Source organism: Orycteropus afer, unplaced genomic scaffold (genome assembly GCF_000298275.1).
Source record: "Orycteropus afer afer isolate SDZICR_OR568_19922 unplaced genomic scaffold, OryAfe1.0 scaffold00103, whole genome shotgun sequence".
NCBI lineage: Eukaryota > Metazoa > Chordata > Mammalia > Tubulidentata > Orycteropodidae > Orycteropus > Orycteropus afer.
Window position 1 is genome coordinate 7596034 of NW_006921690.1, and position 15325 is coordinate 7611358.

Below are 15325 nucleotides of genomic sequence, written 5' to 3' on the forward strand. Positions count from 1 at the left end.
GGCAATCCTACTTCCGTAGTGATACCGCCTCGGAAACCCAAGGAGGGGTCGCTATGAGTCGGGGCCGACTCGATGGCACATAACAACAACAACAACAACTATCTGTCTGACTTTCCTCTCTGGAGCTGGCTGTATATAGAGACATGTACACAGTTCCTTGTAAGTTTCAAGGCGTAGTCCCTAGAGGGAGGGGGGACACAAACGCAAATCTCATGTTGGTGGCCAGTAGACCATAGGAATTTCATTTGCATAGTAGGTGTGTCTGGGCCACAATTTACCTCATTTACATAGTCTGCTGACCTGTTTCTGCAAGGTGCATACCTAGCACAGGGCAGGCTGCAGCCTTTGACCAGATAAAAAGTATCAAAACCAAATTGTTTACAACTTACCCAGGAAATGTAATGGACCTGGACAAAAGTAACAAACCCTCCTGGGTAGAAAACTAGGGCAAAGGTAATTCCTCAGGGCCTAGGGCAAAAATCTCTCAAGCTGTTTTTCCAAAGACTCAGGTAAAATAGCACATAAAGGAACTAATTTCACTACAGTAAGTATAACAGTGTGTATTACTAATACCAACCACTTGGGGAGGGACCAAAATTGGAGATCCTGGATAGAGTAGGGGAGAAATGTAGAAGAAAAGTCAAAATCATGAAAAAAAAAAAAAAAAAGACCAGGCTTACTGTTTGAAAGAGAGTGGTGAAACCCCCGAGACTCTGGCCCTGAGTCACCTGTCAGGCCTGGAATTGAACTCACTCCTATGGCTACCTCTCAGTCAAACAGTAGACAGGCTTATATGCCATGGAGGTACACTCCTTAAAACAATCAGCTTTGGGAGATCAGAAGGACAGCATTTACACAGGGAGAAAAAGGCAGGTAGACAGGAAAGCATAGGCAAGAAAGAGGGAAAGGCTAACAATAGGCAGGAAGGTGAAAGGGGAGCTATTACACTGCAGGGAATGTAACCAGTGTTACATAAACAAAATGTGTATGAACTATTGAATTTAACAAAATGAGTCTGCTTTGTAAAATTTCACACAAATCACAATAAAAAGTTAGAAACAACATGTCTGTAAATCTTAGGTCCTTGAGATGATCATTGTGAACATTATTACCATTGTATAGTACTGATGATGTGGAAGGTATGAGAAATTTGGGTTCAATATTTATTGTTTTAGCCAGACGAACCTCTACATACTAGCAGGCCCTAGGATTCAAAGATGAATAAAGCACAGTCACTGCCCACAGTTATGTAAACAAATACAATGTGCAGTAAGAGAAATAGAAACAAGTGTAGTGTGGTAAGTATTATGAACATCTATTTAAATAAAAGGAGCTCTGGTAGCATAGTGCCTAAGGCACTTGACTGCTAACCAGAAGGTTGGCGGTTCAAACCCACCAGCCACTCCTTGGAAGGAAGGTTGGGCAGTCTACTTCCGTAGAGATACTGCCTTGGAAACCCAAGGAGGGGTCGCTATGAGTCGGGGCCGACTTGATGGCACATAACAACAACAACAACAACATTTAAATAAAGTAGGTGAATAATACAGAGTAAGAAACTTTGATTGGAATGGTGGCATTGAAACATGTCAGAAGAGAAACGAAAACAGACATAGGTGAATGAACACTAATTAATAAAATATACAGTTCTGTACCCTGCCCCTGTACCCTGACACCACACTGGATGTTGAAAGTAAAGAGGATTTAGAGCACTTGAAAATTACAGCTTTCAATGTGGATTATACCTCCACATAAGAAAACAGAAATCCTCACAACTGGACCAACATGGAGCAACATCATGATAAATGGAGGAAAGACTGAAGTCAAGGATTTCATTTTATTGGATCTATAGTCAACACCGATGCAAGCAGCAGTGAAGAAATCAAACAACATACGGCACTGGGCAAATACGCTGCAAAAGACCTCTTTAAAATGTTTAAAGGCAAAGATGTTACTTTGGGGACTAAGGGGTGTCTGACTGAAGCCATGGAATTTTCAATCACCTCATAGTCATGTGAAATGTGGACAATGAATAAGGAAGACTGAAGAAGAATTGATGCCTTTGAATTATGGTGTCCATAAAGAATATTGAACATACCATGGACTAGCAGAAGAATGGACAAATCTATCTTAGAAGAAGTACAGCCAAATGCTCCTTAAAAGCAAGGATGATGAGACTTCATCTCATGTACTTTAGTTACGTTATCAGGAAGGACCAGTCCCTGGAGAAGGGATGCTTGGTAAATCATGCTTGGTATAGTAAAGGGTCAGTGAAAAAGAGGAAGACTCTTACTGAGATGGATTGACACAGTGGCTGGAACAATGGGCTCAGACATAGCAATGATTGTGAGGATGGCACAGGACCAGTCAGTGTTTTGTTCTCTTGCACATAAGTAGTTACGTGTTGGAACGTACTTGATGGCATATAACAGCAATAACATTGGGTGTCTGCCTTAATACCAAGAAATAACCAAAGTATAGAAAGGGGTAGAGTATTTCAAAGTCTATTACCTAGTTCATATATAAATTAGTTAAATAATAATCTCTGTTCAGGAGATCAAAGTATTAAGGGAGCTCTGGTAGCGTAGTGCCTAAGGCACTTGACTGCTAACCAGAAGGCTGGCGGTTTAAATCCACCAGCCACTCCTTGGAAGGAAGGTTGGGCAATCTACTTCCGTAGTGATACTGCCTCAGAAACCCAGGAGGGGTCGCTATGAGTTGGGTCCGACTCGATGGCAAATAACAACAACAACAACAACAACAAAGTATTAAGGGACTATAATTTTCCATATAAAATATCTTTAGCAGAAATGAAGAGAAGCTGTCATTTTTCTGTATAGATTGTATTAGCCATTTTGTACGTTCTCGGTGATTGTAAAATATTTTACAAATATAACTATTCCTTAAGTATTTTAAAATAATATTGATCATGAAACTTTTTTAAATTTACCATCAGGCCAATGGTGGCAGACTCTACATAGAACTATGCTTCGTGGTGTTCTGGGAAAAACCTTTCGACTTGTTGGCTATACTATTCAGTATGGCTGTATAGCTCATTGTGCATTTGAATACATTGGTGGTGTTGTCATGGTAAGTTTTACATTCAAGCATAATTATTTTAATATGTACTTTTTTAAGTGGAAGGAAAATACACTTTTTTCTTTTATAGTTGAAGCTGAAATGGTGAAAGTTAAAACATAAAATCGTCCCAAATTTTGAGGTATTAAAGAATAGATTTGAATTGGCATTGACATGAACTCTGAGATTCATTACTTTAGATACAGTTCTGTATTTTGTTTGTTAGGGCCATGAAAGGTCCTATTAATTATCTCATACAATAATAATTGCTCCCATTTATTGAATGCTACTTACTTATTATGTTTCAGGATATGCTTAATATTATATTTCTTTATTCATTTAATCTTTTGTAATTGGTGAGTATTAGAACCCATTTTACATATGAGAAAACTAAGGATCAGAAAGGAGCTCTGGTGGTGTAATGCCTAAGGCATTTGACTGCTAACCAGAAGGCTGGTGGTTCAAATCCACCAGCCACTCCTCAGAAGGAAGAGTCGTCAATCTACTTCCACAGTGATACCGTCTCAGAAACCCTAGGAGGGGTGGCTATGAGTTGGATCTGACTCAACAGCAGTGGGTGGAGGGTCAGAAAGCTTAAGTAACTTGAAGTAACTTGTTCTTGGTCCCAAGTTAGAAAGTAGCAGACTTGGAATTTCAATACAGATTTGTGCAGTTTCTAAAACTCCTACTCTTAACCATCCTGTTTAACTGTCATTTAAATAAATTATCATTCTACCTGATGTCAGTATTAAAATGTTAAAGCTGCTTCCCACCAAGGTTTTTTCCTTAATGTTGTATTATGAATCTATCAATGTAAATGAAAGAATAAATTAATAGAATGGCCAGCCATTTTTTAAATTAATTTTATCCTAATAGATTCAGTACAGAATCATATTATGTTCAGTTGAATGTAGTTGGCATAATGCAAATAAATATATATAACTGAGAGTTCCTTCTTTGATTTTTGTTTTATTTAATTATTGGGGTAAAATGTTTATAACAAAAACATTTCCATTTCAGCCATTTTTAAATGTAATCAATACCACTGCATTAATTACATTCACTATGTTATATAGCCATCACTATGTGATATATCCGTCATCATAGTCTACTTCTAGATTTTTTTCCATTACTCTTAATAGAAACTAAGTACCCCTTAAGCAGTCCCCATTTCCCCCTTCCTCCAGCCTCTGCAAACTACTAACACACTTCAGTCTCTGTGTACTTGTCTATTCTAGATATTTCATGTAAGTGGGATCCTACCACTCCTTGATCTTTTAGAAGTTCATTTGGTACTTCAGTGGGCTGCAGAAGTAGCAAAGTTAAAGTTTCATTTTAGGAGGTTTTGAGTAAAAAGTATTATTACATATACAATAAATGGAGTCTATAGTAGGTTTTTAAGTGACAATAATTATTTATTCCAATTTTGAGGTACAATGTATGTGAGGATTATTGTTTTAAGACATACAAATACGAAAATCTTGAAACTTCCAGTGTGTTTTTTTACTAGCATTTTTCAATAGAAACTATAAGTTGCAGGCCCATCAAATGTGCAGGCTGTTCTCTTGGAATGGGAGAAAGTTCATCAGAGACTGTTGTGATAAATAAATAAATAAATAGATAAATAAATAAATAACTCCCACTGAGTCGATTGTGACTCACAGTGACCCCTTTGGGTTTTCAAGGCAGTAAATCTTTATGGAAGTAGATTACCCAGTCTTCCTTCCATGGAGTGGCTGGTGGGTTTGAACTGCCAACCTTCTGGTTAGCAGTCAAATGCCTTAGGCACTATGCCACCAGCGCTCCTTACTATGATCAGAAAAACCTAACTCACTGCCATGGGGTGGATCTGACTCATAGCAGCCTCTCTTTGGGTTTCTGAGGCAGTATTACTACAGAAGTAGATTGCCTAATCTTCCTTCCAAGTGATAAACCAAAAAAACCAAACTCACTGCCTTCGAGTCGCATCCCACTCATAGTGAGCCTCCTTGGGTTTCTGGGGCGGTATCACTACGGAAGTAGATTGCCCAATCTTCCTTCCACGGAGTGGCTTGTGGGTTTGAACCGCCAGCCTTCTAGTTAGCAGTCAAATGCCTTAGGCACTACGCTAGTACTTACTAAATTATTATCATGAACACTGGATATTTGACAGTATCAAGAAAATCATTCATTCAACACCTATTTACTAAGTATTAACTTTATGCTAAGCACTGTTCTTGGCTTTAGTTTTATACTGGAAACATGAGACAAGTTGTCATGCCCTTATGGAACTTATATTCTTCAGGGTGAGCAAGATTTGGAAACATTTATAATGCTATTTTAGTGGTATATTGTAAAGTAATATCAAGAAACCATTCATAATATATTTGCTCGTGTTTCCAGACTTGACGGCCACTCTGTAGCTGCCAGCTTATTATGAGTCATTCCTCAAAGGTATACTACTTACTATATTGTTCTTAGAAGCTTGAAGAACATTTGCTTGATTTTTTTTCCTTTGAGTCTTTGTAGATGGTTTATATTGAATTAAAAAGGATTTTTAATTCAAATTACAAAATTACCTCTCTTTTTAGTGTTCTGGACCATCAATGGAGCCTACAATTCAAAATTCAGATATTGTCTTTGCAGAAAATCTTAGTCGACATTTTTATGGTATCCAAAGGTAAATTTCTGTAATGGACATTTTAAGTTTATGGTGAAAATACACATACACATTTTGTCTTTTCTGTAATTTCTTAACTTATCTTTAAAACTCTCTAATAAATAACCAAATTAATAATCATCTAGATAAAATTTTGAGTCAAATATTTTCTCTTAGTTTGAGAAGTGTTAATGATTTCTCTAAACGTGCAGTCTATTGGGTATATCTCTTGTGTTATTGTACAAAATAGTTAACAGTTCCTTTCATAATGTAAATGTAAGCCTATTTTACTGTTTTATTGGATCTTAGAATGTTTTGAAGGAGTCCTGGTGGCACAATGGGTAAGCACTTGGCTGCTAACGAAAAAGTTGGTGGTTTGAATGCACCACCAGCTCCTTAGGAGAAAAGACCTGGTGACCTCCTCCTGTAACGATTACAGCCTAGGAAACCCTACGGGGCAGCTCTCTGTCACACACTGTTGCTATGAGATAGAATTCACTTGATGGCATATAGCAACAGCAAAAGAATGTTTTTTGAGCCAAGAATAGGGGTTTAAGGACTGTATCATATTTACAAATTGTTTTTAATTCTGAAAAGTTAAGTCTATGCCAGTTTTTATCTCAGCAAAGTACAAAGTTGGCTTCTTTGAGATGGCATTTAGCTTATGGTGTAAGTAGGCTTAGGCACTCCTCTTTCACTATTGACCAGTGTTATAATCTGTTTCACATTACTGAAGAATAGTCAGTAATAGTGTAAAAACAGTTAGCATTTTCTGATCTTTCACCTACCTTAGATTCTGTAGATAGAAATTCTCTCTTTGTCAAAGTGTATGGCAAAGGTCCCTAGATAATACTTCTACAGATATTTTACCTATATCAACTTCAAGATACCTAATTGATAGATCTAGGAGGTATAAAATAAAACTTATATAACAGGACTGTGTTCTAGCTCCCTTTTCCTTTCAACATATCAAAATTTCCTTCTATAGCCTTTAGATTAACTGGTGACTTACCCTCACTGTAGCATAAAGACAAGCTTCTGTGTTCCATGGTAATGGTGTGATTTTACTCCCATAATCCTGGAACATTCTTAACAAGGAATTGAACTTGTTGGCTAAGTAGTTTTTGTGTGAACAGCTTAATATTGTCTTTTTATATTCAGATGAGCATACAAATAACTACATTCAGTATATTAATTAAGATTCCTGGAAGGTTTCATTTTGTAATGTGTTTAACTAGAGAGCTCATTACATTGCAGGATTGCTCCAAATCCGGCATTTATAAGGGGCATGCCAAAGTAACTTCTACAACCAAGATAGCCAGTTGATGTCTCCTGGCTTTAAAATATTACTGTACTGAATAGTCTTTTTCTCTGATCTGAGTGCAGCACAGGATCTGAGACTTCAAGGGAATCTCTGACCTTTGGCAAGTGGTCTTGTTGTTGGCTGCATGTTTCTAAAGCTAGAACACTCTTTCATTTAAGCAAGAATGAAAGTGAATATGTGGTCTCTATAGCACATGGATTTCTTTTCAGTCAACCACACAGAATACTCAGACTTGAGGCAATCATAATTTCTAATTACTACTTACTCTTCACAAATAGTTATTGAGAACCTAATGTATAAAATAATGCTGTACATATAGAGAATACTGAGATAAAATATTGACCCTTGTTTTCAAAAGTTTACAGTCTGGTAGGATTATGAGGATGTTTGTAACTCTAAATGAAAAAGGGAAAATTAGCTCAGAGTTTTATTAAATTCCTGTAAAAACCCTATTTGAAGGAGTTAGGCATCCAAGCAGTATGCATGTTAATATGCTCTATGTATGTGTCTGGTTAAACCAGCTGCCAGAGTGTGAATTTTGACTTAGAGTGACTCCATGTGTGTGGGAGTCGAGCTGCGCCACAGGGTTTCATAGCTATGGCTTTCTAGAAACAGATCACCAGCCCTTTCTTCTGAGATGCCTCTGGGTGGGTTTGAACCACTTTTAGTTGATAGCCCAACGCTTAACCATTTGGACTAGCCTGGAACTCCCATATGTCTGGTTAGACCACCAGAAAGACACAAATATATAGTCCATATTAATATTGCTTGCTGTAAAAACACCTTGACTGACTTATGGTTTCTATGTTATCATTCAAGTACAGAATTTATATTTTACTAGTCATACTGATTATTCGATCAAAAACTTAAGCAGAATGAAACACCCATGGAAAGACTTTATCCCTCCACCCCACCCCACCCCCAAAAAAACTCACTGACATCGAGTCGATTCCGACTCATAGTCACCTCCCCTTGGGTTTGTGAGGCGGTATCTCTATGGAAGTAGATTGCCCAGTCTTTCTTCTGAAGCTACCTAAAATTTACTTGGATAAATCATGTTAACAGTCTTTACAAATTGTTTATCTGAAACAATTCCACTGACACGGTTTCAGTTGATTAGAAAGAATAGTTTATCCCATTTTCAAGAAAAGGGCAGCCTTATATTGCCTCCTAATTATAGAATCTCATGATTAATAGCCTTCAGCTCTTATCAAGCTGAAGAAGTGACCAATGTGAATAATGCTCTATATTTTCTATAAAATTGCTAACAAAGACAGTGTATTTTATTCCCTTAAGAATTTTTCTTACAAATTTCTCTTTAAATTTGTTGTTAGGAAAAAATTTTCCTTCATCTTCCAGACTGTTATTGTTGTTGTTGTTATGTGCCATCGAGTCGGCCCCGACTCATAGCGACCCCTCCTTGGGTTTCCGAGGCAGTATCACTATGGAAGTAGGATTGCCCAACCTTCCTTCCGAGGAGTGGCTGGTGGGTTTGAACCGCGAGGAGTGGCTGGTGGGTTTGAACCGCCGGCCTTCTGGTTAGCAGTCAAGTGCCTTAGGCACTATGCTACCAGAGTCTTCCAGACTACTTTTTTTAATTAAGGAGTGCCATGTAATTAATCTTAATTTCTTTTTTGACTTAGCTACCAAAAAGTTTAGAACTCATTTTCATGCTTGTGTATAGCAACAACTAGGTTTCTGATTTACCTTTCATCTTCCTTTTATTTTCTTGACTTTTGATATTATTTTGGCATATATACCTTTTATTATAAATACATCAAAATTTTTTTGGAGCTAGGTATGTATACTAAGTTGTTGTTGTTGTTATGTGCCGTCAAGTCAGACTCGACTCCTAGTGACCCCTCCTTGGGTTTCCGAGGCAATATCACTACAGAAGTAGAAATGCTTTGAAATATATATGTGTATATATATGTGAATTCAGAATTCACTTATTGCTCATTTTATGCAGAAATGCAGAAAGAACATTTTGTTCTGTTTTGTTTGAGGCAGCACTGGTCCTGCTTTTTATTTTTATTTGGTTTTTTATGTCCCCTTATTCCTTTCTACATTCTCAGATATTTTTTAGGTCAGTTACCAGTTTTTCACTTTTTCTATGAGACATGCCTCCCATATGTAATGTGACCCATATTGTTTTCATATGTTTGATATCCAGTTGTATTTACTTTTTTATAATATGTTTGGGCAGTTTTTAAACATTTTTTTTTTTTGGTTGTATCCTCTATTCCCCAAAATATGTCCTTCTGGCCATATTGGCAGTTACCTAGGTTATTTAACTCATTAATGTCAATTCCACAATTACTTGACCTTTAGAGAAACTTAGATGATGTTTTTATAAACTCTCTGATGTGTTCCAAAGTCAATAAAAAGCCTCACCAGTAAAATTTAGTTTTTGGAATATATATATGGAATTGTTTTTTCAGAGTTTGAGTTATAAAAATTTAGACAAAAATAGCACATTGTAGATATGGTGCAAAATAATTTTTATGTAATTATCAGAAATTTTAGAATCTTATAATATCTTTTCCTTTTTCAAAAAAAATTTAAAAATTTTATTAGTGAGGCTTTTTACTGACTCGAACACATCAGAGAGTTTATGAAAATATCATCTGTTTCTCTAAAGCTCAAGTAATCGAGGAATTGACAATATATGAGTTAAATAACCTAGATAACTGCTAGTGTGGCCAGAAAGACCAAGGAGCTCTGGTGGCAGAGTGCCTAAGGCATCTGACTGCTAACTAGAAGGTTGGTGGTTCAAAGCCACCAGTCACTCTGCAGAAGCAAGGCTGGGCAATCTGCTTCCATAACGATTTACCTCCTTGAAAACCCAATAGGGGTCACTATGAATTGACTCCATGGCAGTGGGTTTTGTTTTTTTTTAAATATGTTTTCCATCACTGTCATTGTTGGAATCTGACCCATAAAAGTCACAAAAACTAGTTAGTTAAAAATGGTTCTCAAAACAAGGTGGAACAAAACTCAAAATCATGTAAAAAAAAAAAAAAGTGGGGGGCGGCGGACCAGGTTTACTGGTCTAATAGAGCCTGGTGGAATCCCCGAGACTATGACCTCTAGCTGTCCTTCAGGTCTAGAACTGAACCCACTCTTGTGGCTTCCCACCAAACAAGACAGGCATATGAGCTGAACATTTACATTAGGTAGATACATTCCTTGGAGAGATCAATCATGGGAGAATAAAAGGGCTGTGTATGCACAGGGAGACAGCTCGGTGGGGCAGGAGTACATGGCAGGGAAGGACATAGGGAAGAGGTAACTATGGGGAGGAAGTGGGAGGGGAGCTGTTGCATTGTGGGAAATTGCAGTCAAAGTCATGAGACAAAGTGTATGTGAGCTGCTGTATGGAAAGTGAATTTGTTCTGTAAACTTTCACCCAAATCACAATAAAAATTTTTTTAAAAAATTGTTCTCACAGCTGGTAAATGTATGGAAATGTCAATATGTGTACGAGAGGTAAAAGGATGTGGCTTTCTTTAAGTTGCTCTGTAAAAGTATTAAAGCAGTGCTGTGCATGTGTCTATGCCTAATAAATAACAATGACATTTCTTTGACTTTTTCCCCCTCAGAGGTGACATTGTGATTGCAAAAAGCCCGAGTGATCCAAAATCAAATATTTGTAAAAGAGTAATTGGTTTGGAAGGAGACAAAATCCTCACCAATAGTTCATCAGATTTCTTTAAAAGCCATAGTTATGTAAGTAACATTTCAATTATGTTATGTATTAATATCATAGTTAATTAACACTAATGAAACACACTGACAAAGAAAAAGCTCTTACTCATATTTTGAATGTAGGAAAATATTTCACTGAATAGAACTTTACATTAAAGAACAGTTTGGCTATTTCAAAAATTTTAATTCCTTATTAAATTCTATAAAATCTAAGTAGCATCTGTTGTAGGCAAGATTCACCGATGGATAAAATTATTGGACAAAAGTTTAAGGAAAAATAGTATTTTTTGAATAGTTTCAGAGTATGTCTAAAATAGTAACTACTAGTAAAACCTAGCAGATATCATTCTGAACCAAATTGTCAAGATTAACTTCACCCATAATAAGACTTATCAATGTAAGGTAGCCCTTGATATGAAGGACTCAGAAGGCACGTTATTTCTCTTGTGTTCTTACAAAGAAAGTATAACCCTAATCTAATTACGAGAAACCATGAAACACATTTGAAAGGAGAGATACTCTACAATGTAACTGATTAATACTCTTCAAAAATGTCAAGGTCATGAAAAACAAGACTGAGGAACTGTCACAGTTGGAGGATGCGAAAGACCTATGACAAATAAATGCAATCTCAGATCCTGACTTAGAAAAGTCATTCCACTGACTAGTTGTTGGAAACTAATTAGTGAAAAAACTGATGAAATAAAGTCTGTAGTTTAGTTTTTTTTTTTTAAATCCTATTAAGTTGGGGCCGACTCGACAGCAAACAACAACAACAACAACAATTGAAATTTTTAAAATAGAAATTGTATCTACCTAGAAATTGTATCTAGTCCACTTGCCTGCCCAGTTAGAAGAAGGCAAGGGCAATAAAGTGAAAGAGTGACAAGCAGGTGTAATATGTTAACTCACTGGTCACATGCTCTGCTCTGACTGAGCTTGGGTGGAAAGCCCTTTTGTTTATTTATCATATAGTCTTTTTGCTTTTATAAGTTAATTTTCTGCTGCACTTTAAATTCTTTTGCTGTCAAATGATTGATACAGCTGTTATAACTATTAACTAACTTTACCTCTATCTTTATCACCATTGTAAGCAAATAACTGAAGAATTAAATTGTCTCTATCACTGTAAATTTATTTTGAACTATGCTATATACTCTGATTGCCCGATAAGTGAATTTGATGGGTAAACCAGAAAAACCAAACTCACTGCCATCAAGTCAGTTCAACCCATAGAGACCTCTCCTTGGGTTTCTAAGGCAATGTGTTTTGACTCTAGTGCTATTGTTGTTGTTGTCATTATGTGCCGTCAAGTCGGACCCGACTCATAGCAACACCTCCTTGGGTTTCTGAGGCGGTATCACTAGGGAAGTAGATTGCCACATCTTCTTCCGAGGAGTGGCTGGTGGGTTTGAACCGCCAGTGTTCTAATTAGCAGTCAAATGCCTTAGGCACTATGCTACCAGAGCTCCCTAAGCAAACAAATTGTTAGCTGATGGTGATAATAACTGGAAGGTGATGGTATAGTGTCAGTTAACTTATTTTTCTATGTCCATGCCATCATAGTTAGTGTATTGTTTTATTCTTCAAAATATGTCAAATTTTGCCATATGGTTTCACCTTCTTATGACTGTTAAACATTTTATGAGGCCCCCTAGTTATTTGTTTTAGCAACATGTACTTGAGACCAGAAATAGTTTTGTCAATAGACGAAACAACAGAACAGTAAATGATAGGAGCATTGCTGATATAGCTATTTCCTGTTATTAGAGGAGGAATATCAGAAGAAAGGTGTTTATAGTCTCTCCCTGAGTAATCAGAGAAGACAACCAAAGAAATGTGAAGTAATTTTTTTTCAATTAGTGAAAAGAATTGATTTGACATTAAGACATACTAGGGATGAGTTTATCTTTTAGTAAAAAGTAGTAATTTTATATTAGGTCTGTTTGTATAACATTCTATGCATGTACAAATATGTATTTTATACATATAATAAATATTTATTTTCATGGAAAGTTATTAAAGTATAATATTTGAATTAACCAAATATTTCTAAGTTTTCTTTCCTTATATAGAATAGTCTATTTAAGGAAAATGTTCATTGAATTTTGCATGTGTCTGATGAATGGATAACTTACAAGACACTGCCATTTTGTTCCTGATATAGTGCATTCACTTTAGCTTTGGCATGTTTATAAGTCAAATATTGCCATATATACATACAAGCATCATAATATTGGCCAACACTTACCATATACTTTATAGTAGACACTACTGGAACACTTTATAAGTGTTTATACACTTTACAAGAATTTATATAATTCTCGTAACAGCAACCCAGCGAGGGAGGTAGTAGTAGTATTTTACAGATGAGAAACCTGAACAATAGGGAGTTTAACTAAATTGCTCAGTTTCAAACAGCTAGTGAGAGAGATGGGACTCAAACACAGGTAGGCTGGTTCTAGAATTTGTATCTCTTACCATTCCACTATTTTCTTTGCTCAAGTATCCCTTTCCTAATTATTATTTCTAGCCTCACTTTATCAAATTGTACGTCCTGAAAAATGTATTTGCCATTATTATATTTTAAAAAGAAAAGATACTATTTCTGATCAGGGATGGTGTTCTGGTTACCTAGTGCCACTCTGACAGGAAACATACCACAAATGGGATGGCCTTAACAAACAGGAGTTTATTCTTACAATTTGGAGGCTTTAAGTCCAAGTTCAAAGTGCCATGCTCTAGGGGCTGGGTAAGAGCCCCTCAACCTTGGGGTCCAGCTCTGCCTCCTGCTCCCAGCCCACTGGAGATAGAGGCATTTCTTCACTCAGCTGCTGGCTGCTGAGACTGAGAAGCCCCAAAGTTGACAAAGAAAAAGGCACAGTCCTGATGTTACCAAACCACACGGCAGGCCATTAACTTAAGTCCACTGTAAGTCCCAAGGTTGGCAGAGCATAGCAGGCTGCTGAGCAACGACACAGCTACACGCAGGGTCCAAGCATGCCAAAGGCTAGAGACCATTCCCAAGGCTTCCGCTTAAATACAGGAAGCCGACCACATTCCGTAAGGCAGCTACTCAGCTGCTCCCGGTAGATTCCACCATGGAGTTGATTATCAATCTCATCATGGGGAATACTACATCCAGCTGCCCAACCACTCAACCAGGCCCAGCCCAAGTTGACATACAAACAAACTACCACAGATGGTATTGTTTCTGAAAGAGAAACCAGTGATTTTTTTTAAGCGTCCCATGCCCACCCCCCTCCCCAGTTTTCCTAGCCTGAGTTATTCAAGCCTTAAGAATAGTTATTACAGAACCACTTTAGCAGATGTGTTCCATTAATCAAGGTGATTTATAACAAAAATTCATCCAAGTTTGGAGCTTCTGAAAAGATATCCAAACTGTTTGCAGTATCTCCCCTCTAGAGTGTTCCCTTTTCAGTTCTCTCAGAAGCACACTGGTACTGTATCTCATGAATGGGTTTCTTTCCCTTTTCTGTGCATTCTCTTAGAAAAATTATTGTTGTTTGTAAGATGACATTACTATTTAGATCCTGATTAAGCTGCATAGTAAAGACTATTGATATTTAATGTGTTTTGAATTCCAGGCAGAAAAAAACTTGTTCTTCTATATAGGTCCTTCAGCAAGCAAAACACCAAAATTGTCATTTGGAACCTAGAAGATAGAGTTTAGCATATGAAAGAAATAGCATTGTTCATAAGTTGGCAAAACAGAATACAAGCAGATCATTGGTTAAGTGATGTGGAACTATTTTATTCATTCCAGAGTTCTAAAAGTTTTTGTGGCAAGCAACATTTATGAACCATGATTTATTTTTTACATTAAGCATTTGGAAATTAAGGAGTCCCCAGCAAACTGGTATTGCAGTGGATTTTGTTCATTTCAATGATGCTGAGGCAAATAATTCTTCCCTTGAGTTAAGGGGTGAACATTGGCTACTAGGATATGAGCTTAATTTGCTACTCTTAAAAGAAACAAATTGTATTCACCTCAAATATCTTGAATAACTTAACTTTCTAAACTACAAGAATTCCTCAGTTTGCTGCTGGAAGTACTAATTTGCAAAAACAAAAACAAAAATACTTAGAAGTAGCTGCTGCTGTTAAGTGCCGTGGAGTTGGACCCAACACATACCGATCCTTCCTTGGCTTTCCGAGGCAGTATCACCACAGAAGTAGATTGCCCAACCTTCCTTCCGAGGAGAGGCTGGTGGGTTTGAACCACCAGCCTTCTGGTTAGCAGTCAAGTGCCTTAGGCACTACGCTACCAGAGCTCCAGCATGTAACAAATGTTGTTCCTTGCCCATTGAGTCAGCTCCAACTCATGGAAACCTGTATAACAGAATGAAGTGTTGCATCTTCATGTTTGTTGGTATATTTTAAGTCCATACTTGTGGCTCTTGTGTCAATCCATCTTATTGTTTTCTTCATTTTTGCTTATCTTCCACTTTACCAAACATGATATCCTTCTCCATCAATTGGTCTGTGCTGATGATATGTCTAGAGTAAGTGAGTCTTGCCATGCTCACTTTTTTTTTTTTTTTTTTTAATTTATTGTG

The 15325-nt window shown here is 36.9% G+C and overlaps 1 protein-coding gene across 1 annotated transcript in view; it reads left to right on the forward strand.

Annotated features, from left to right (window-relative positions):
- IMMP1L (inner mitochondrial membrane peptidase subunit 1) overlaps nucleotides 1-15325 on the forward strand; it is a 62064-nt gene that overhangs the window by 19726 nt on the left and 27013 nt on the right. The window contains exons 2-4 of the mRNA XM_007943296.2: nucleotides 2949-3087; nucleotides 5646-5734; nucleotides 10640-10766. Coding sequence (XP_007941487.2) covers nucleotides 2949-3087; nucleotides 5646-5734; nucleotides 10640-10766 — 355 coding nt within the window. The remainder of the gene's footprint in view (nucleotides 1-2948; nucleotides 3088-5645; nucleotides 5735-10639; nucleotides 10767-15325) is intronic.